General features: G+C 27.6%; 4 protein-coding genes across 5 annotated transcripts; 3 read left to right on the top strand and 1 right to left on the bottom strand.

The window, feature by feature from the left end:
- Positions 1 to 382: 382 nt before the first annotated feature.
- Positions 383 to 1,683, top strand: LOC135955849 (uncharacterized). The gene is made up of 3 exons (XM_065506217.1): positions 383 to 792; positions 1,014 to 1,215; positions 1,455 to 1,683. The coding sequence occupies exons 1-3, from the start codon at positions 383 to 385 to the stop codon at positions 1,662 to 1,664; spliced, it is 822 nt and encodes a 273-aa protein (XP_065362289.1). The 3' UTR covers positions 1,665 to 1,683.
- Positions 1,684 to 2,228: 545 nt separating this feature from the next.
- On the bottom strand, positions 2,229 to 8,816 carry LOC135953556 (uncharacterized). Its single transcript, XM_065503502.1, has 5 exons — positions 8,534 to 8,816; positions 8,073 to 8,157; positions 3,132 to 3,241; positions 2,993 to 3,073; positions 2,229 to 2,915 (listed from the first exon to the last, which is right to left on the bottom strand). The coding sequence occupies exons 1-5, from the start codon at positions 8,583 to 8,585 to the stop codon at positions 2,743 to 2,745; spliced, it is 501 nt and encodes a 166-aa protein (XP_065359574.1). The 5' UTR covers positions 8,586 to 8,816; the 3' UTR covers positions 2,229 to 2,742.
- A 7,740-nt stretch (positions 8,817 to 16,556) lies between these two features.
- LOC135955762 (protein twisted gastrulation-like) lies at positions 16,557 to 17,300 on the top strand. The gene has a single exon (XM_065506119.1). The coding sequence runs from the start codon at positions 16,557 to 16,559 to the stop codon at positions 17,298 to 17,300; it is 744 nt and encodes a 247-aa protein (XP_065362191.1).
- Positions 17,301 to 17,786: 486 nt separating this feature from the next.
- On the top strand, positions 17,787 to 19,758 carry LOC135955263 (uncharacterized). 2 transcript variants are annotated; one of them, XM_065505599.1, is made up of 3 exons: positions 17,787 to 17,970; positions 18,029 to 18,622; positions 19,614 to 19,758. In XM_065505599.1, exons 1-3 carry the CDS (start codon positions 17,841 to 17,843, stop codon positions 19,622 to 19,624), a joined length of 735 nt encoding a protein of 244 aa, XP_065361671.1. In that variant the 5' UTR covers positions 17,787 to 17,840; the 3' UTR covers positions 19,625 to 19,758. The 2 variants fall into 2 exon arrangements, with proteins under 2 accessions (XP_065361671.1, XP_065361670.1); XM_065505598.1 differs by having other exon boundaries at positions 18,026 to 18,622.
- Positions 19,759 to 19,888: the final 130 nt, after the last annotated feature.

The raw sequence follows: 19,888 nt of genomic DNA, 5'->3' as shown, positions 1-19,888 counted from the left end.
TAAAAATGGCGAATAAGTAAAACACAGTAGGCTTCGGAACGACCGAGTCTCATTCGACCATATTCTTGTTCAAACATGATCAGAAATAGCAACACGTTAAATTTTTGTGTTTAGACAAGCTCTTTAAATGAGTTAATAGTTTTAAATTCCCTAAATTAAAATATTAAATTTCTTAATCCCAAGATGTTCCCCTATATAGCTTTCGAAATTCAAAGGAACCCTATTATCATAAAAAATTATCGTTTTAAAACCACAACTGACAGAATTCTTAATTTATTTCATACATATATTTTTATTTTAAAGACACTTTCAACAATTTTAGAAAAAGGACTTTGTAGCTATTAATTTAAGTCTCAACTAGAATACAACAAATAAACCTAGAATGTCCCGCGATTTTACGTCGAGAAAACCTAGAATGTCTCGCGAGTATACACCAAGAAAATCTCGTCATTGTAATAAACCTATAAGCTTTAGAGAAGAACAATCACCACATAACGAGGAACTTAATTTTAATACAATTTGGCATACAATTTCACAACTGGAACATTATTTAAGAGAAGATCATAGGCAGAACTATAAATTACGCATGGCTTTGGATCGACAAACCGAAAGAGTTTTGGATTTACATGCTTGTTTACGAAATGAAAAGCAAAGAAATAAACGTTTAGTAGATTTAATTTTAACAGGGGACAATTGGTCCTCAGTGGAGGTTCAGGAGGAAGATGAAAAAGTAACATCAAAATTTGTAAATGAATCATATGAAACGATAAGTCCTTTGTTAATGCATCAAAGGTAAGCAAATGACATTTTTAAAAATATGTATATCTACATAATGATGAAACAAATACAGTGTATATTAAAGTAAAAGCGAATCTGATAATTTAATTGGAGGTTGTAGTCTAAGTTGAGAAACCACCTTACATGTTTCCATTAAGAATAGTTATAAAATTGTTTGTTAGCAATTGCTCTCTCGTTTTGAATATGACATTTAATTAATATTTCCTTAAGTTTAGATATGAAGAACTTTCCTGCTCTTATAATGTCTGCCGCAAACAGTTACTAAAACTGGATAAGGAATTAAAAGTTTACAAATGTAAGAGTGAAATTCAACAATCAAAATATGAGAATCTCTTGCAAGAATACAAACAAGCTCAAAAACGTTTAGAGAGAATATACAGCCACTGCTTGCGTTTAGAAAAATCTAAAAATTACAAGGTTTGCAATTATTTGAAAGAACTTAGGGGCTGAATTAACGCATTCGTGATCAATTAAAACTGATCGTAATTTTTTATAATTTCGATATCGAAATTATAAAAAAAAAGTAATTTCGATATCGAATTAAAGAATAATTTCGATATCGAAATTACTTTTCGATACGAAAGTTCTTTCGATAACAAATGCGGAGATTCCGTCTCATTTTTTTAATCCCTCTAACATTTCTTATATCCAACTAGATACATTATCTGCAAGAAGCCTTAACTTATGCTACAAATAGTTTACTAACAGCCCAACTAATTTTAGACATATTTCTTACTACACCGGACCAGAATCTTTCGTTATTTAGACAAGATTTTCAGCAAAATTTACAATTATTTTTAAATTGTCTACAATTAAGTGAATGGAACTATTGTAATTGCCAGTTAAACACTAGCAGAAGTAATTAATAAATTAAAGAAAACTAAAATTTTATAATTTAGCTTGTTTTCATTTTCTTTTCTTTTTTTAATTCTTACAACTCCAAACAATTGTGTTGATGGGAAGAACATTCATTTAAAAAAAAATAAAATAAAATGAATCATTATAAACTTATTTAAAAACTAAACTTAATGATTTACAAACAAAAACAATTAACAATAATTACAAAACCAATTTCGATATCGAATTAAAGAATAATTTCGATATCGAAATTACTTTTCGATACGAAAGTTCTTTCGATAACAAATGCGGAGATTCCGTCTCATTTTTTTAATCCCTCTAACATTTCTTATATCCAACTAGATACATTATCTGCAAGAAGCCTTAACTTATGCTACAAATAGTTTACTAACAGCCCAACTAATTTTAGACATATTTCTTACTACACCGGACCAGAATCTTTCGTTATTTAGACAAGATTTTCAGCAAAATTTACAATTATTTTTAAATTGTCTACAATTAAGTGAATGGAACTATTGTAATTGCCAGTTAAACACTAGCAGAAGTAATTAATAAATTAAAGAAAACTAAAATTTTATAATTTAGCTTGTTTTCATTTTCTTTTCTTTTTTTAATTCTTACAACTCCAAACAATTGTGTTGATGGGAAGAACATTCATTTAAAAAAAAATAAAATAAAATGAATCATTATAAACTTATTTAAAAACTAAACTTAATGATTTACAAACAAAAACAATTAACAATAATTACAAAACCAATTTCGTTTTCTTAATTTTTATGAATAAAGGAAGACATTATTTTCTTTGTTCTCTAGCAAATGACTGGCGAATTTTTTTACAATGATATTTTGTTCTCTATACACAGTTTCTTTTTAACGTACTTTTCTGTTTCTGTTTGAGGCATAAAGCTTAAATTAGAATTAATTAGTAGAGCGTTATAATTAAATTTAGAACTTAAAATTACAAAATATGAATTAATAAACAGATTACAATTAAATGAAACAATGGCCAAAACAAAGAAAACACAACAGTTCACGTATATCTGACTACTGTTACGGCTGCTAACGTTAAGGGTCTAAGCTGATGATTCAAAGACTTTTGGTGATGTTGTTAAATAGACGGCGACCCCACCATGATTCCAGATCAAAGGGTTTAAAGTCACTTAAAACAGGACTTGGAGGTTCAACACAATAAATGGAAGAAGACGAAGCTATTTGGCCACTAGTACCATTGGTGGCTGGTTTTATGATAAGGGAGGTAGCTAATAAGAACAATAAGAACACAATTATAAAATTCATTGCTAGAAACAAAGTTTTTTTCTTCTTGATTTGTAATTACCAGTATTATTATTAGCATCAGCCACAGCTGTTGTAGAGGGCGCTCGATCGTAGGGATTGTGGGCCACTATTATGTTCCAGGCTATTAAAAAATTAAATTTCATTATTTTGTAAGTTATGTGTAAAGTACTTGTACTTACAATCATTTATATATTTGATAATTTCCTCATGCTGTGGTGTCAACACTTCCTCTTCAACAATCTTTGGATGCGTATAAATTTTCTTTGTTTGAAAAACTGGACGTGGTACACTGATAAACAAAATTATTAAAAAAAAAAAAACAAAAAAAATCAAAGGTATATAATATTTATTTATGCATACGTCGTCTACACAATACCAAACAAAAAAATGTTATTATATTAATGTTTTTTGTTATTTATTATGAAACAAAACAAAAAAAATTAGGGATATTTATAAGTATTTATATGGAAAAAGCACTGATATTGTTATGAAATGAAAAGTGTTTTAGAATTTGTTATTGTTTTTGAAAACTTTGGCAAGATGTCTTTCTTTTGTTTATATTTTTCTTCTTATTATTATTAAAGCACTTAATTTAAGGGGTTATTTGTTTATGAAAATATATTTAAGTCTATGGAAATGTTTTACAAAAATTATCTAAATTGTGGGCCAGTGTTAGATAATGTTAAGTAATAAGCAGTTAGATTGTTAATTTTGTTTAAGTAAAAGACGATAAGATATAGCAAAAAATGTGGCAAATGATGTTTTCAAATAAAAACAATAATAATAATAATAGATTTTCTTTGTAAATTTCTAAATCGCTTGTAAGCATTCTTAAGAATTTATTTTTATTTGTAAACCTGTAGAGCACTTGAAAACATTCTAATGAATTTACAAGTTTTACATTATTTAATTGTTGTCAAGTACCTAGAACGTAGACTTAATTCGTATTACACTACAATTATAATAAGTTTTGTTTGAAAAGTCATAAATACATATGTATGAGTTTGGCATACAAATTATTTTGCATGGATTTTTTAACACAGTACAAATATAAATATAAAACTTGAGAAACGTGTAAAATGAATTAAAATAAACAATTTAGTCTGGCTCTTAACAGAATTCATAATTATTGTAGAGTCGTTGTTTTTTATGTTGTTCTTTGTAACAAAAAATCTGAAAATTAATGATTAAACAGTTTTAGAACTTTTAGATGAACAACAATTTGGGGTGTCAATTTTGCAATTCAAATTCAAACCATTATATTATAGAATTCATTACGAATGAACTCACGTCACCGTTTTTTACCATTTCGAAAATTCGAACTTTCGCACACATAACAACGTATGATTGTTATAATTGAGAGAAAATTCACATTTTCGGAATAGTAAAAAATGGTGACGTGAATTACCTTATAGGCAGATTTAAAACCTCTTGATGAACAACAATTTTGTGTCAGATGAGGGCAAAGTTTCATATTTTCAAAGTTAAATATCAATGTAATTATCGTTAAATTAAGAAAAGTTTTACAAATCAACCCTTTAATGGGACAAAATGTTGCTCTTTATGGCAAAAATGTTGCCTTTTTGCTTTTTAATACAAGTGTTTATGTAAAATAGATTAAATTTTTATAAATAGGAAATAACTCTAAAAGATTTCCCCCTATCGCATGGTATTAAAAGAGGGTCCTAATAAAAACCAATAAATTTAGCTGAAATGAAAAACTTTCCGTCGCAAAAAATTTCTTTGAGTGCGAAACTCTTCATAAATACATAACTCTAATATAATACATTGACGTAAAAAAAGGCCTGTCATCATTAATTTTTCAACCTTTTTTCTATTAACCATACTCTATTCTCTATATTAATAACAATTGATAAAAACTGGAGCATTGGAAACAAATTGTAGCTATTGACTGCTTATATTATGTGTCCCCATAGTTGCTTGTTAAAAATCATTTTCTTATTGTACCACAGCCACTTTTTGAAACTTATTTGAATAATAAATGATTAATGATTGACAATTCAAATCTAAATACAAAACACTTTGGCTCCTCACAAAATAAATAAGTAAAACAGAATCTACACATTCACACGCCAGCTTCCAAGTTAACCTTAACAGCAAAAACAAAATTTCCATTATAGTACAATACGCTTTTGCTTATCAGTTGAAAACAAATTATACAAACACATAGGTATTGTAAGAACGACAAAAGTACGGACGAACGTTTAGCTAGACGGTCAAACAAGATGATCTATATAAGATGATCAACAACAAACGTATATAAATAAATAAATTTACTATGGGGTAAAGTGTAAAAGAAAAGTTGTGCTACAATTTGAAAATATTAACAAACACGAACTTATGGGATTAACAGACCTTGGAAAGCTTATTTATGATTTATTTAAAGTAAAAATTGGCCGGTTTTTTTTAAATGTGTAAATTATTAAAATAGAACTTATAAATGATATAGCTATATTATATATACATATTATAAGTATATTTTAAATTCGTATATTATGTATAGATTAGACCCTGTATGAGTGCTATATACAGTCAGTCACAATACCATTAAAACTTAATTTCCTTAATTTCAGTTATCAAAAACAAAACCATTTACCATACCTTCATTATCATAAGGTATAGTTATGTTTTAATCTAAAGTTATACTGATAGTTTTCAACCAACAATTATTTTATCATGCTGTTTATGAGGATAAGATACCTAGCAAAAACTTGGTAATGACTTGCAATCACTGGACAACTTGCTTTTCACTGACTATACAGTTTGGTAATTGCTGACATATAATCTGATATATATTACTTTTTTACCAAATTCATAATTAAATCATTATAAAACTCATTATGACCCTTTGAATGATTACATTTTTGTTAATTTAAATTAATTTAAACAATTTTTTTCTTCATTCTAATTTCTTACTATATAAAGGAAGACTAATTTTAAAATACAATTTGTAATTGATTACTTATTTAAATCCCTATTTTTAAGCGAATGTGATAATGACTTATTTAAGTCCCTATTTGTAAGCGTTTGTGGTAAGTACTTGCCTCCAATGATATCAACATGTTAAAATAATGATTCAAAATGATAATGTATAAATATTGAAGAGTAAATGTATTAGCATTTTACTTCCTAGCATTGGGAAAACAATAAAAAAAATTAAAACTTTTGCAAGAAAAAAAAATAAAATAAAAATAATTTTTAGGAAAATTATGTAAAAAGCTTATTTTACTGTTATTACAATATTTATTCTTTTTGACATATTTTTTCGCACAATAGGTTTTTTAATTCGTCAGTAAAAATGGTGATAAATATGAGATAAATATTTAATTAATAAATCAGCAGTTGCAAAAATTATAAAAAAATATCCTGTAAAAACTAGTAAATCTATTCCAAGGCAAGATAACAATATAATAACAAGAAAGTTTAAGAAATTCTCTAAAATGACTCCCCGGGAGTTTATCAATAATCTAAAATTGGAAATTAGTAATCGATCGAAGGGCAAATGAGGCTGGTCTTGGTTGCTATCGCTCCGGGAAAAACCTCTTATTTGTGCTCGAATACAATTTGCCAAAGAAATTAAATACTGCTAGCTTTTCGGATAAATTCATATAAAATGGAAGAGGCAGTGATGTGAGAACATAAGACACTGAACCACAAGTATACAAAGAAGACCTTAAAGTTTGGCGGTGGCAATATTATGTTGTTCGGCTATCAGTGCAAGGTATAAGTCCAATTCATATAAAATATACTATGATTGGAATTGGTTACAGATCCATTTTAAACGTAGAAGAATATATGGCCCTAGTTTAGAGATTCCAACACATTAATGACCCCTAATATTCCTCTAGGTTTGAAACAGAATGGTTACAATCCAATAAGGTAAATGTTTTGAAGTGGCCTGCCCAATCTCATAGAAAACCTATTGTGGATCAAAATACGGATTCAAAATTATTTCACGAAGGAAGCTTTATCAAATGCAGTTATAAGGGAATAGCAAAATATTTCAAAGGAGACGATTGAGTCTTCAATTACTTCAATGCATGGATGCTGTGAACAAGTAATAAAAAAGGGATATGCTGCAAACCTACAATTTTTGTAAAAAAATTAATGCTAAGCTTCTATAATACCATAATAATGAATACTTTTAAGTTTATTTTCTATTTTCAGAATTTAATAAATAATGTCCTTATAATACCTATAAACCACAAACTCGAATTGATTAATTAAATTTTAGCTTAATTCACTAAAATCTTAATTCACAATTAAATAATAAAAGCCATTAATTTCCAAAATCAAATTTTTTGGCTTCATTCAGAGTTTTACTTAAATATAATTTATTCATTGTTGAATTAATTCGTGATAGAATTAATTCATAATAGAATTCGTTCAAATTTTGAATGATACAATTTTTGTTAATTCAAATCTATAGATAGGTATTAATAATTCAAATCTCTAGCTAAAAAAAATAAAAATTTCCTAACGATTTTTTTTTTTTTTGGATTGTGACATGTTAATTGAATAATTCGAAAAGTTTCCATTGTATTGTCAATCACTGTATACTTGACGCTGTATGTATTACATATCTAATAAAAAGGCAAGTAAATTTTTGTTGAGCACTGTTAGTTGAAGTGTCTTCTTCATAATATAGAAAAGTGTTCCTATGTACCTACTAAGTGTTTAACTATGACGTACATATTGAAATAAAAAGTGGGGACTATTTTACATATTAACATACAGACAGACACAACCAAAAACAAATAAGTATTTTGAAATTTCAGAATTCCTTGAAGAAAATCTGTATATTTTATACAACTAACTTGAAACACATGGTTATAAATCATTTGATTTTTCACTATGTAAAAATAACGACAAAAAAACTTAAAAAAGAAAAAACTATTAAGCATGTGCTTTGCTTTTTTCTGTTAAGTAATTAGCGAGGATGAATTAATTTTTTGTTAGCGGAAAATAAAATGTAAAACATGCTGTGTATTAAATGTGAGAAAGGGAGATGAATTAATGGTGAGGGGCAACATGATGATAATTTTAATTTTATTCATGACAGTTGTGTAAATTAATTAAAGAAAGTTTATTGAACTTACCTTAATTTTTCCGGGCTATTTGCATCGTTGTTACGTTTACTGCTCTCTTTAATAGTTTCGAATTTTTCAAAATTTTGTGATAAACCTTCAAATATAAAACATTAAACACACAAATTTCATTAATTTACTTTAGAATTTAAATGTAGTTAAATATTTTTAGCGCCTTTTAGTGCACAATAATTAATAAAATAAACAAACCGGCACAAAAACAACACAATTTAAAAGCAAATAACACTCAATTGTAATAAATGCTCGTTTTCGTGAAAATTCTCTCTCTTTGAGTCGTTACATTTTTTCTCTTACTCTTTAAAATTAATTTGTATTTTCATTGTGTCTGCTTGCTTGCTTATGTTGTGACATAACAATTTTAATAACATTCATTTTCATCTTTACAAAAAACTCCTTTTTGTTAACTTTATTAACTACTTTTCTAGAAATAATCCGTTCTTCCTTTCACTTACCTCTACGTGTTTTGGCCACAATTTTGCTGGGACCTTTAGAAACAGTATACATTTTCTTATATGTAGCTTGTTTGTTATATAGTTTTTCTTTGCGATTTTCTTATAGGAACTTTCTTGTTATTTTAGTTAAACACTTATTTTTCCTTTTTATACTAGAAGTTCTTTTTATTGTTTTCCAAATAACTTTAAAAATATTATTTTATATTGTATACTATCACCGAATTTGTATCCTTTGTTAACTCTATTGATTGGAATATATTTTTTTATATTGTAATAATAATTTTGTTATAAAAAAATCAATTTAACTGTATTTTTATTGCTTGCTTTCTGCTTTGACTTTGTAATTTATAATGAAATATCAAAAGTAACGTGCAATCATCTCACCGTACTTTTACAGGCAGCCGTGGAAACACTCAAGAGAATTTTAACACAACACACAAAGAAAAACAACAAAAAAAATACAATAAGTTAAACAGCTGTTCTATGAAATATGTCATTCAGCCTGAGATGATGACATGTTGGAGGGAAAAATACAAATACTACTGGAAACTAGGGTTCTACAAGTCGATTGTTAAAAAAAATATTTAATTGCAATAGTTTACTAAAACTAAATATGCATGTCCATATTCTAAATATTCAAAACAAAAGCGATAATATTATTTAATGCATTACTGTGATACATTAAATTGGAAAATGCTCATCAATAAATATAGAACCATGTATTTTGTTTACTAATGATACGGTAAAAATTTAAAATATGTATTCGAAAAGGTAATTTATATAAAAAAAGTGGAAAAGTCGACTTTTCATAAAACACCAAAGTCTAATAGTCGACTTTTCGAAAAATGGTGAAAAGGAAACTTTTTGTTTCGACTTTTCGAATAAATTCTCCTTTTTTTTAATATAAAAAATATATGGTTGTCTATAGTCGAAACAAAAACTCGACTTTTCGACTTTTGCCGATTTTTAAAATGTCAACTTTTCGACTTTTTTTTACATTTTTGAATAGTCGACTTTTTCGAATTTTCATCCTATTTTGATAGAAAATATGTTTGCTAGATTTATTGATGAGAAAAACTAATTTAAAAAAGTTTTTACCACAAAATTTTTAAAAAATCTACTATTCGACTTTTTAGTCAATCGACTATTCGACTCTTTTTAGCAAACGTAGAGAACCCTACTTTAAATTAACTTCAGTTATAATAAGGGATGGAAAAGTTGACCAATAACGCATTTTGATACTTTTTCGCTTAACATAAATAAATTTATTATAAAAAGCTTAAGCAAAACAGGAAGCTTATTTATTTCATTTAACTTTACACTAACACTACCGTATCCACTTGCGCACTAAACTCTACGAACAAACAAATGAACGAACGACATAATCTGTAAAGTTTTTCCTACAACTTTACAGACTTTCATTTTACATTAATTTTAAATTTTCTGAAAATATTTGTACACGCAGACGTTTAGAAACAATTAAATTATAATTTAATGCAAATATATTTAAACTTGAACTATTTTTTATTGCAATAATAATGATTTTCTTAGAGACTTCTAATTAGCAACCGAACCGATTGAAAAATGCGCGTAAACTAAAGGGCCAAAGTGCTAAAACTCACAAAGAAATAAACTCGTACTAAAAAGATTTTATTTGGGAAATGAGGTGAGAATGCGCTAGTAGCTTAAAGTCATACTTTTTTGGTACTCGTAAAAGTTTTTGAGCTTAAACTTCTTATAATACATACAATTCTTAATTTTGTGATTTTATATTTATATACACAGAAAAAAGTTTCAACTTAAATATTATGATTTGATTTCATTGATTTCAATTCATAACATTTATAAATAATTTCTTAAATATTAAGATTTTTTCATATTTTATGTTTTCAAATTAAATCTAGAAGGCTTGAAAAATATAATATCAATTTTCATTTATATTTTTATGTTGTTGAAAAATGTTTGAACATTTTTTGTTTATTTTTATGATTTTCAGCTACAAAATGAGAAAATATGCGCGAAATTGATTAAATTTGTTTAAGGCTTAATGTTTATGGATTAAATGATATTTAAAAGTTATGAATTAATTCATTAGATAATGCAATTATAATGCAATTTATTATAAAAGTCATGTTTTTGAAAATTGAATTAAGAAATATTTTTAAAAATATTTACTATTTTTCTACTAATTTTTCCTAAAAGAAATTTTCTATAGAAAATTCTGATTAGAACACAATAAGTAATATTGTGTATAACACAACATTCTACAATTGTCTTATACATATTTCAATAGTTAGCATTAAGCAATTAAAAAGCATTAAAATACTTTGATAATTTTAATTTTTAAAATTCAATAACATATTTTATTCAAATTTGCCATCCCTGATGCAAATACTTCATTATTAATTTAAACGTAAAAAACACTCAAGAGTTTTAATAAACCGCATGAAATAATAAACCAGAACAAAAACAAACACATTAAACAACTGTTCTGTTAAAAATATCACTCAAAATAAAATAACTAGGGGGGAAAATTGGAGACACTTGGAAACCTTCCACTCAATACAATTTGTTTTACTCAATGCAAGTGCTTCTTGTGTCAACGTTGGGGATGAAAGGAACTGACATCTACCATAAAGAAATAAACATTTCATTCATTCATGGACATCTACAACATTTTTGTTGCCCCCTCGCTCTTCTACATAAACAAACCACATAAACTAACAAATGTTAACAACATTTTTATAATTTTTTACCACCTGTCCCCCACTGTAATCATATTACTTTTAGTTTTCGCGCATTTTTCATACGGTTAGGTTGGTAATTTTGAGTGCTATAATAGAAATGCTTATTTTGCATTAAAAAATAGTTAAAGATTAAATATTTTTGCATTAAATCATAAACTAAGTGTTTCTAAATGTTTGTGTGTAAAAATATCTTGAAAAAGTTTAAAATAAATACATGAAAATATTGTGTAAAGTTGTAGGAAAAAAATTTGTTGTTTGTGTGCCGGTCGCTGTGTTTCTTTTATCTCATGTTCGTTGCGTTACTAAAAAAATGCAAGTGGATTAGTAAGGCGAATCTATAAATTCGCCTTAGGCATTAGTGTAAAGTGTTTCATTAAATAAAGCTTTATTTTTGTATTGAGAAAATGTGTGTAGAATGGATATTTTTATTTCTTGATTAGTGAAATGATAAATAAGCTTACTTAAAGGAAAAAATTAAATATTAAAAAAATGATAAGCTAATTAAAAAAGAAAGTAAATAAATACCTATGTAAAATAAAAGCAAATTAAAAAAATCATATTGTGCAATCAATTTTAAAATAATTTCAAAATAGGTATTATTTGCATCACCTAAAAATATTCTCTAAGCGGAAAAGGAAGCGATATAAATACAAAGTAAGTCCGTTTCCTATTATTTCTCACTATTTTTGAAGAAACTTTTATAAAAGATCTTATAAGCTGTTTCTAAAACAGAAACAAGTATGTTGGGTTTACCTTTTTATAGGTAATTTTTATAATATTTAATAAATTTTATGTTGTGTATAACACAACATTCTACAATTGTTTTACATATATATTTCAATAGTTAGCTTTAAGCAATTAAAAAGCGTTAAAGTACTTTAATCATTTTAATTTTACAAATTCAATAACTTATTTTATTCAAATTTGCCATCCCTGATGCAAATACTACATTATTAATTTAAACGTAAAAAACACTCAAGAGTTTCAATAAACCGCATGCAATAATTCGTTGCGTTACTAAAAAAATGCAAGTGGATTAGTAAGGCGAATCTATAAATTCGCCTTAGGCATTAGTGTATAGTGTTTTATTAAATAAAGCTTTATTTTTGTATTGAGAAAATGTATGTAGAATGGAAATTTTTATTTCTGGATTAGTGAAATGATAAATAAGCTTACTTAAAGGAAAAAATTAAATATTAAAAAATGATAAGCTAATTAAAACAATCATATTGTGCAATCAATTTTAAAATAATTTCAAAATATTATTTGCATCTCCTAAAAATATTCTCTAAGCGGAAAAGGAAGCGCTACAAATACAAAGTAAGTCCATTTCCTATTATTTCTCACTATTTTTGAAGAAAGTTTTATAGAAGATCTTATTAGCTGTTTCTAAAACAGAAATAAGTATGTTGGGTTTACTTTTTTATACTTTTTTTATAATATTTAATACTATAATAACAAAACCATCATTAAACTAACCGAATTAAATTGAACTAAACTAATATAGATACATAAACTAAAATTACACCGGTCACCTTCTTTGTTTCTTTTATGTATTATGTTATTTAGCACAATCTAAAACATACCGAAACTTTTAAATTTTAATATTAGGATTTTTATTATCTTAAAAAAAATCAAATAATTTGATTCTGTGTGTATTTATGGGCATATTTTCTTGACCTTTCACACTAGGCAATTTAGATGCGCAACTCTTGTGTTTGTAGATGCCAGAGGTAATGTCGGGTTAAGGAGAAGAAAATTTTACATGCTGTTTTATTGTTGGGCAAGAGACTTGCGCAACTAAATTGCCTAGTGTGAAAGGCGTCAATCTAAGTTTACAAATAATTGAAAAAAATTAGTTTAAATTTAAATACTCCAGACACTTATAAATATTTTGTGGTTTTGGCTAATTTTATTATTAAATTTAATTAATAGTGTGTTTTTTGAGACCTATACAATGTAAACTGTACCCAATACGCACAAAAGATCCAAAAATTCAAGCACTTGAATTTGACATGAATGCAAATATAATTGTGTTTTAAACTTGAAAAATATTTGAAAAAATTTTATATTTTTCAAACATAAAACGTAGATATGGCTTGAATTTATGTTTATTGTAATACTACTATAATTCAATTCATTGACTAAAATTCAAGCCTTGAATTACACTCGCTTTCAACTTGAATTCCACTAAAAATGCTTATTGGGTACACTAGAAGTACTAGTGTACCCAATTGTTTATGTACTTCGTGACAATAACAATTATTTTGAGAAAAGTTGTGAAATTCCAAAAATATTAAAGTAAAGTTTATAATAAAAAAAGCAAGGACAAAATAAAATGGCTTTATTTTTACTAATACATACTCACCACTAAGCTTTTTGACAACTGAGGTAGGTCGTTGATAGTAGAGTTTCCGATCTATGGTTATTATATTTTACAAATGGAAAACTTTAAAAATGAACTATAAAATGGCGAAATACAATTGAAAGATGGAATAAAATGGAAATAATTCTGAAATATAATTATAATTTTCTGAAATTCAATTAAAAAGTTTTGAATTATTTATAATTGGAAATTTCTGAAATATAGTTTGAAGTGGTAATAAATACTAATTATTCAACGATAAAAAGGTCTTTAGAAAAATCTCAATATCAGAACAACCGGATACATTTAAAATCTTTTAATAGCTTAAATATATTCGGACAATTCGTCAACAAATTTAAATATAATTTTTACATTTCCATGAAAGGGTATAATGTATATCTATATTTTTGTTCAAAATTGAGGTATATACATATGTAGTTTTGTAATGAGTAACTACTTCGATGAGAGTAAGTAGGAAAAAAAAACTTTATTTATTTTTCTTCAATATTAAATCTAAAAATATGTATGCTTATTTGATAATTTGAAATTGATGTCTAAAAAATATGCTTATTTGATAATTTCATTGTTTTGAAATCGATCTGAAGTTTATTGTTCCACTTTAAACAAAAAGCTTGACCACCCGCGATTAGTGATAATAATATTGTTTGTATGTATGCATGTTTGTACATATTGTTGTGGACAAACATGAAAGCAATTGATTTTATGCTGAATTTAAGTATGCATATTATTACGTATGTTTGTTTTAGTTTTTGTGGGTAAGCGCGTTAAGTTGCAACATTGTTTTCGTTTCAATGGAAAGCAATTGATTTTATTTTGAATTTAGGTATTAATATTTATATGTGTATTTGTTTTTATTGATCGATTTCAATAGAATTAATATACTTAAATTATTATATTATTAGGGCCATATCTCAGCCATTTTTTGCCCGATTTTCTTGGTTATAAATAGCAATCTAAGTTGGATGATAGTGGTCATGTTGATTTATCAATCTTGTGTGATAGTAATTTAAGGGCCAACGGTCCAGAATATATACATTATGAGGTCGCAAATGAAAAATGTAGAAATTAAAAACGGAATGATAAACTTGTCATGGTGAAGGGTATAAATAAATTTTGAAAATATTCATTTTAAAATAACTAAAACGCATCTGCAAAATAATTTTAAAGCATTTTTCGCATCCACCGATTTTAAAACATCTGTTCCACTAATGACATTTATTAAAATTCTAGGAACTACAAATTCAAATTGCCCAAATGTGAAAACCATTTTAGTGAGAATTGAATTGGATTTCCCATAAGTTTATTAGGCAGGTAATAAATTTGTGCAGAAAATAAGAATGAGAAATCGAAGAACAGGTAAAAGAAAACATCGGGAAAATATGCAAATATTTCCTAAATTCCCTCACTATTTAATCCCTTTATTAAATCGATATGATTTTTTGCTCATATCCCAGCCATTCATTTGTCGATTTATATGATTTTCAACTATCAAAATTCTTGAACGAATTTCTGAAATATGAACCAATAATACGGATGCGGGATACGTAAGATATGTATATGATAAGGACGGTGTAGGGTATTAAATAGGTATCATCATGCATTTGGGATAGATATATAACCATAACCAATGAGAATTTGCCACGTCCTAACATCGTAAAAATGTCTAGTATTGAATTAGATATACAGTCACATATTTCATGAATCGAAAGATTTTAAATGGTATTATGAATTTCGATTGATCTGAAACTTAATTTTAATGCCTTTTTATTAGCAAATTGCAGTATGTTAAAGCATTTACTTTTCCTAAGATTTTGAAAACATCTGTTCCACTAATGACATTTATACAAATTCTAGGAACTACATATTCAAATTGCCCAAATGTAAAAACCGTTTTAGTGAGAATTAAATTGAATTTCCTGTACGTTTAATAGATAGGTAATAAAAATGTGCAGTAAATAAGAATGTAAAATCCACGCAGGTAGAAAGCATTTGCAAAATGTGCAAATATTTTCTTTATTTCCTCACTAATTAATCCCTTTATTAAATCGCGCTGTAATATGTCGCGAATATCCTTCAAGAAATTGGTATATAAATGACCTGCTGATTAAGGTAAGATCATCAGTATCACAACATCGTTTTTACGAGTAACATCCGTTAACACAGGCAAATTATTTAGTAAATTTATTCATACATACAATGGATCACACTACCTTAGCCCAGCAATTGATCATCAATTTGAAATCGCTCAATTTGAATGATTTCGATTTCACCAGCCCTCACAATAAGGATGAACTCAACAGAACATTTCCAGCAGAAACCACGAAATTTGTGCCAGCTACTCCTAGTTCGGCTTCTTCCCACAGCACGGAATTGAAAAAGAAACGTAAGCAGCAAGCACGCATAACGCCATATGCTGCAAAATCTTCATACAATGCCAGAAAATCATTGAAATTTTGAGAAGGACCTTGGAGAGAGAAACGCAAGCCACCAGCAGGCATAACGTTACATTCCCAGTAAATCGTTGACAATTGGAGAAGGACATTGGAAGGAAAAATAACGCACTTAATTTAGTTTATAAACATTTTCATAGAAAATATTATCATTTTGCTAGCATAGCTTCATGTATCCTTATATTTAGTAAATAATTAATAATAAGTATACATAAATTTAGATAGAATTAAAAGTATCAACAAAACAATTTATGTTTTTCATTTTTACTACAGCACGCTCTTAGGTAAGTTGCATCTTTGATAGCACAGGTAAGTAACAAGTCATATTTTTTTACAGGTAGAAGTCGAAATTTTTCGTATAAATGGTCTCAAAAGTAAGAATTTCCCAACAGTATTAAACTAACATTCCATAAAGCAGCAGCTAACTAACAAAAAGAAAAATGTGTTTAAAAGTGTATACTATTCTAAACATCTTGTTGATATTAAACTTGGTATACAAGTATACGGCCGCATCATGCAACGAGGATATTTGTGGTTCCATAGTCTCAAAATGCACTTTAACGCAAAGTTGCAACTGCGAACAAAAAGATGTAACTTGTTACAAGGAGTGTGTACAGTGTATGGGTAAAAAATACTTTGAAGATTGTTGCGGCTGTGTTGATCTGTGTCCCAAGACCATAGATGTCAAAACATCTCTATCACAAAAATCCCACGTGGAAGACTTTGAAGGCGTACCGGAGCTATTTGATGAATTAGTATCATCACCAGCAGATGATTTGGGATACAGTTGGAATATTTTCACATTTCCTGTCAACTATGAAACTGTATTGTCTGGCTTCAACTTAAAAACCAACGAAATCTATAGCGGTCATACAGACAAGGAGACTGATGCCAATTTGACTGTCAACTGCACTGTGGTGTATTTAGATCAGTGTGTTTCGTGGAATAAATGCCGCCAAAGTTGCAGAAGTACCGGAGCCAGCAGTTATAGATGGTTCCACGATGGCTGCTGTGAATGTGTGGGATCCACTTGCCTCAATTATGGTGTAAATGAAAGTCGTTGCAAGTTTTGCCCAGAGGCGGATGACGAGGAGGAATTTGATGAAGCTTACGATGATTTTGAAGATGATGGATCATATGAGTTCGAAATATTCGATGGAAATCTAAAAGATAATACAATTTAGAATAATAATTATTATGATTAATAACATATACATATGTACTTTAAACTAATTGAAAATATATTGTTTTTAATATAAAATGAAAATTGATAAATCTATATTTCTGAATATCCCTGAAGACCTAGATAGTAGAAATTAGGCATACTTATAATACAAATCACCCTTCAAATCATAACAGAACAAATTTGTTATTCCCATCAAGACGATATTGTTTGACATTAACTCTAAATTTTTCTGTCAGGTGAATGTCAATCTCGATATATAACAAATTATTGAATTCTCTTGAATGTTCTCAAATTCGCCTTTGCAATCACCTATGTATATAAATTCACATTGAGTTTGATCAGGGAGCTGAGATACTGCCAGGCTTACATATATCCAGTCTAGAATCTAGTTTCTTTAACTTTTTCCTAAAAAATTTAAATCAAATTTACCTTGAATTTTTTCAAACAATTTAAAATTTTACATTAATTTTTTATTACATTTCCCTACTACTACACAAAAACGTATTTTTCAAAATTGTTAAAAAATAAACTTAAAAATATGATTTCTTCCATAAATTTTCTATTCCTACTGTCATTAGGCATTCTTTCGTGGTTTATTTTGTGTTACATTCAACAAATCGAGCAAATTTTAAAAGTTGATAGCAATAAAGCCCAGGAACTACCAAAAGGTTTGTAATAGCCATAAAAATTCAAGAATACTGTTTCAAATATTTTAATTTTCAGAAGAATTTCAAAGCATGACCACCGCTCAAACAAATCCTCAGATGGTTAAAATTGTTGACACCAATCATGATAATTACGATCTCTATATTAATTTCTTGGGTATCTTTGTGTGTATTTATGCTTTGGCCAAAATTACCCATATAGCAGAAATGTATATGGCTAAACGTATACGTCATAAAATCTACATACCAACAATTCACCAAACCGAATTGGAAGACTCGGAAACATTAAGCGATTTAAGGGAACAGCAAGAAAATCTTAAGTGGAAAATCAATCAGATGGAAAAGCAAAGTCGTGAGCTAAAATTGAAACTTAAAAAAGTGGTGGAGAATCAAACGCCTGTGCCTGTACAAGGGGAGTTGGAAGAGAAAATACACAATATATTCATAAACCATCGGCATATACATTTAAATCGTCAGATCTATGTGAATCAGGGCGGAACAGTTAATATGGAATTTGGAAAAGAAAAAAAGGAACCATGTAGCATTTGGGACAAGTATATGGAGCTGAAAAATTCTACGTCTGAGAAAAGCAATGGAAATTTGTTAAGTCATATGCCTGTGGTAATGTCTAGTGAAGAGTTGGATAATATAAAAGGTAGATCAAATGTTTAATATACAAATGTTTTGCGATGACACGACCTGCAAACTTTTGCAACAGATAACTAAATGATGCTTTGGTTGCAGAAATTTTGCAAATATGCATTTTCGAACGCTAATCTTTTAATTTGCTGCAGTATTATGCAATATTACTGAATTTCCGAACGTAGCCCCTTTTTCATACAAAAATTTTAAAGTTGTTTCTGAATTATTTTCATACCAACCACCATATTGAGAAGGGTTAATTGCGTTTGTGAATCACTTTCTAACAATGTCCGTCTGGCAGGTTGTCCATGTTTTTGCTATTTTGAAGACATTTCGATTAAATTTGGTCCACATTTTTACCGGACCAAGAACGAAACCTATTTGTTGAAATCGGCTCATTATTGCACCCAGCCCCTATACAAATGTTATCCAGAAGTAGGACTTTTTATGTCTGATTTATATAGGTATCCACATTAATTCCTCCACAAATAAGTTTAATATAAGAGAAATCACAAACGCCCACTTCTGAAAATCACTTTAACGAAAATTATTGAAATTTCAAAGGAAATATGATGTGCAGTGTAGGCAAAGGTTTGAAATAATTCATAATTCAATTTTAAAAATCAAATTAATTTTTATCTCCTAACAATTCCATTAATGAAATAATTAATAGTCTTACTTCCTTAGAACTTTAAACGTATTGAATTCATTCCTTTGAGAATTCATTCTTTGTAGTATTGAATCATTGTTCTTAATTCTGAATTAAGAGTTTTAAGTGAACTAATCTTAAATTGAATTAGCTAATTTGAAGCTCTGAGTGTAGGGTATTTCATAGTCGGGCTTGACTTACTATACTTTATTATTTAATTTAAATTTCTAAATTAAAAACCAAAAAACAGGATTATTAAACTTTTGTTAATTATTATACGTTTTTTTCAAAATTTGTTACGGACATTTAATTTTTAAGTCAAATTATTTACTTTATTTAATTTTATACTTTTTAGCTATCTTTTAAATTTCGGAAATATAACGGAAGTTCACCATATAATCTATCAAACTTTTTACTTATGTCTATATTTTATAAAAAATACCATTTATCTATTTTATACTGTACATATAAAAACTAATTTGAAATAAAATAACGAATAACACTGCAACTTTGAGTGTATGGCATCTCTTTAGTTTCAGGTAGATAAAACAGTTGATAAGGCAGTGCCCAAAAGCATTTTTGAATAATGCAGTGCACACACATTGTGGGACAAAAATACTTTTTTTGTTA

The sequence above is a fragment of the Calliphora vicina genome, chromosome 3 (assembly GCF_958450345.1).
Source record: "Calliphora vicina chromosome 3, idCalVici1.1, whole genome shotgun sequence".
Taxonomy (NCBI): Eukaryota; Metazoa; Arthropoda; class Insecta; order Diptera; family Calliphoridae; genus Calliphora; species Calliphora vicina.
Note: the sequence above shows the minus strand (reverse complement) of the source record. Positions and strands in the feature narration are given on the sequence as shown.

What these genes read in the sequence shown, in the direction of transcription:
- LOC135955849 (XM_065506217.1), top strand. Translation starts at nt 383, where the DNA reads ATGTCCCGCGATTTTACGTCGAGAAAACCTAGAATGTCTCGCGAGTAT. An exon ending in CCTTTGTTAATGCATCAAAG is followed by an intron (nt 793 to 1,013) that starts GTAAGCAAATGA and finishes CCTTAAGTTTAG; the next exon opens with ATATGAAGAACTTTCCTGCT. An exon ending in AAAAATCTAAAAATTACAAG is followed by an intron (nt 1,216 to 1,454) that starts GTTTGCAATTAT and finishes ATATCCAACTAG; the next exon opens with ATACATTATCTGCAAGAAGC.
- LOC135953556 (XM_065503502.1), bottom strand. Translation starts at nt 8,585, where the DNA reads ATGTATACTGTTTCTAAAGGTCCCAGCAAAATTGTGGCCAAAACACGT. An exon ending in TGTGGCCAAAACACGTAGAG is followed by an intron (nt 8,158 to 8,533) that starts GTAAGTGAAAGG and finishes TTATATTTGAAG; the next exon opens with GTTTATCACAAAATTTTGAA. An exon ending in TGATGCTAATAATAATACTG is followed by an intron (nt 2,916 to 2,992) that starts GTAATTACAAAT and finishes TGTTCTTATTAG; the next exon opens with CTACCTCCCTTATCATAAAA.
- LOC135955762 (XM_065506119.1), top strand. Translation starts at nt 16,557, where the DNA reads ATGTGTTTAAAAGTGTATACTATTCTAAACATCTTGTTGATATTAAAC.
- LOC135955263 (XM_065505598.1), top strand. Translation starts at nt 17,841, where the DNA reads ATGATTTCTTCCATAAATTTTCTATTCCTACTGTCATTAGGCATTCTT. An exon ending in AGCCCAGGAACTACCAAAAG is followed by an intron (nt 17,971 to 18,025) that starts GTTTGTAATAGC and finishes TTTAATTTTCAG; the next exon opens with AAGAATTTCAAAGCATGACC.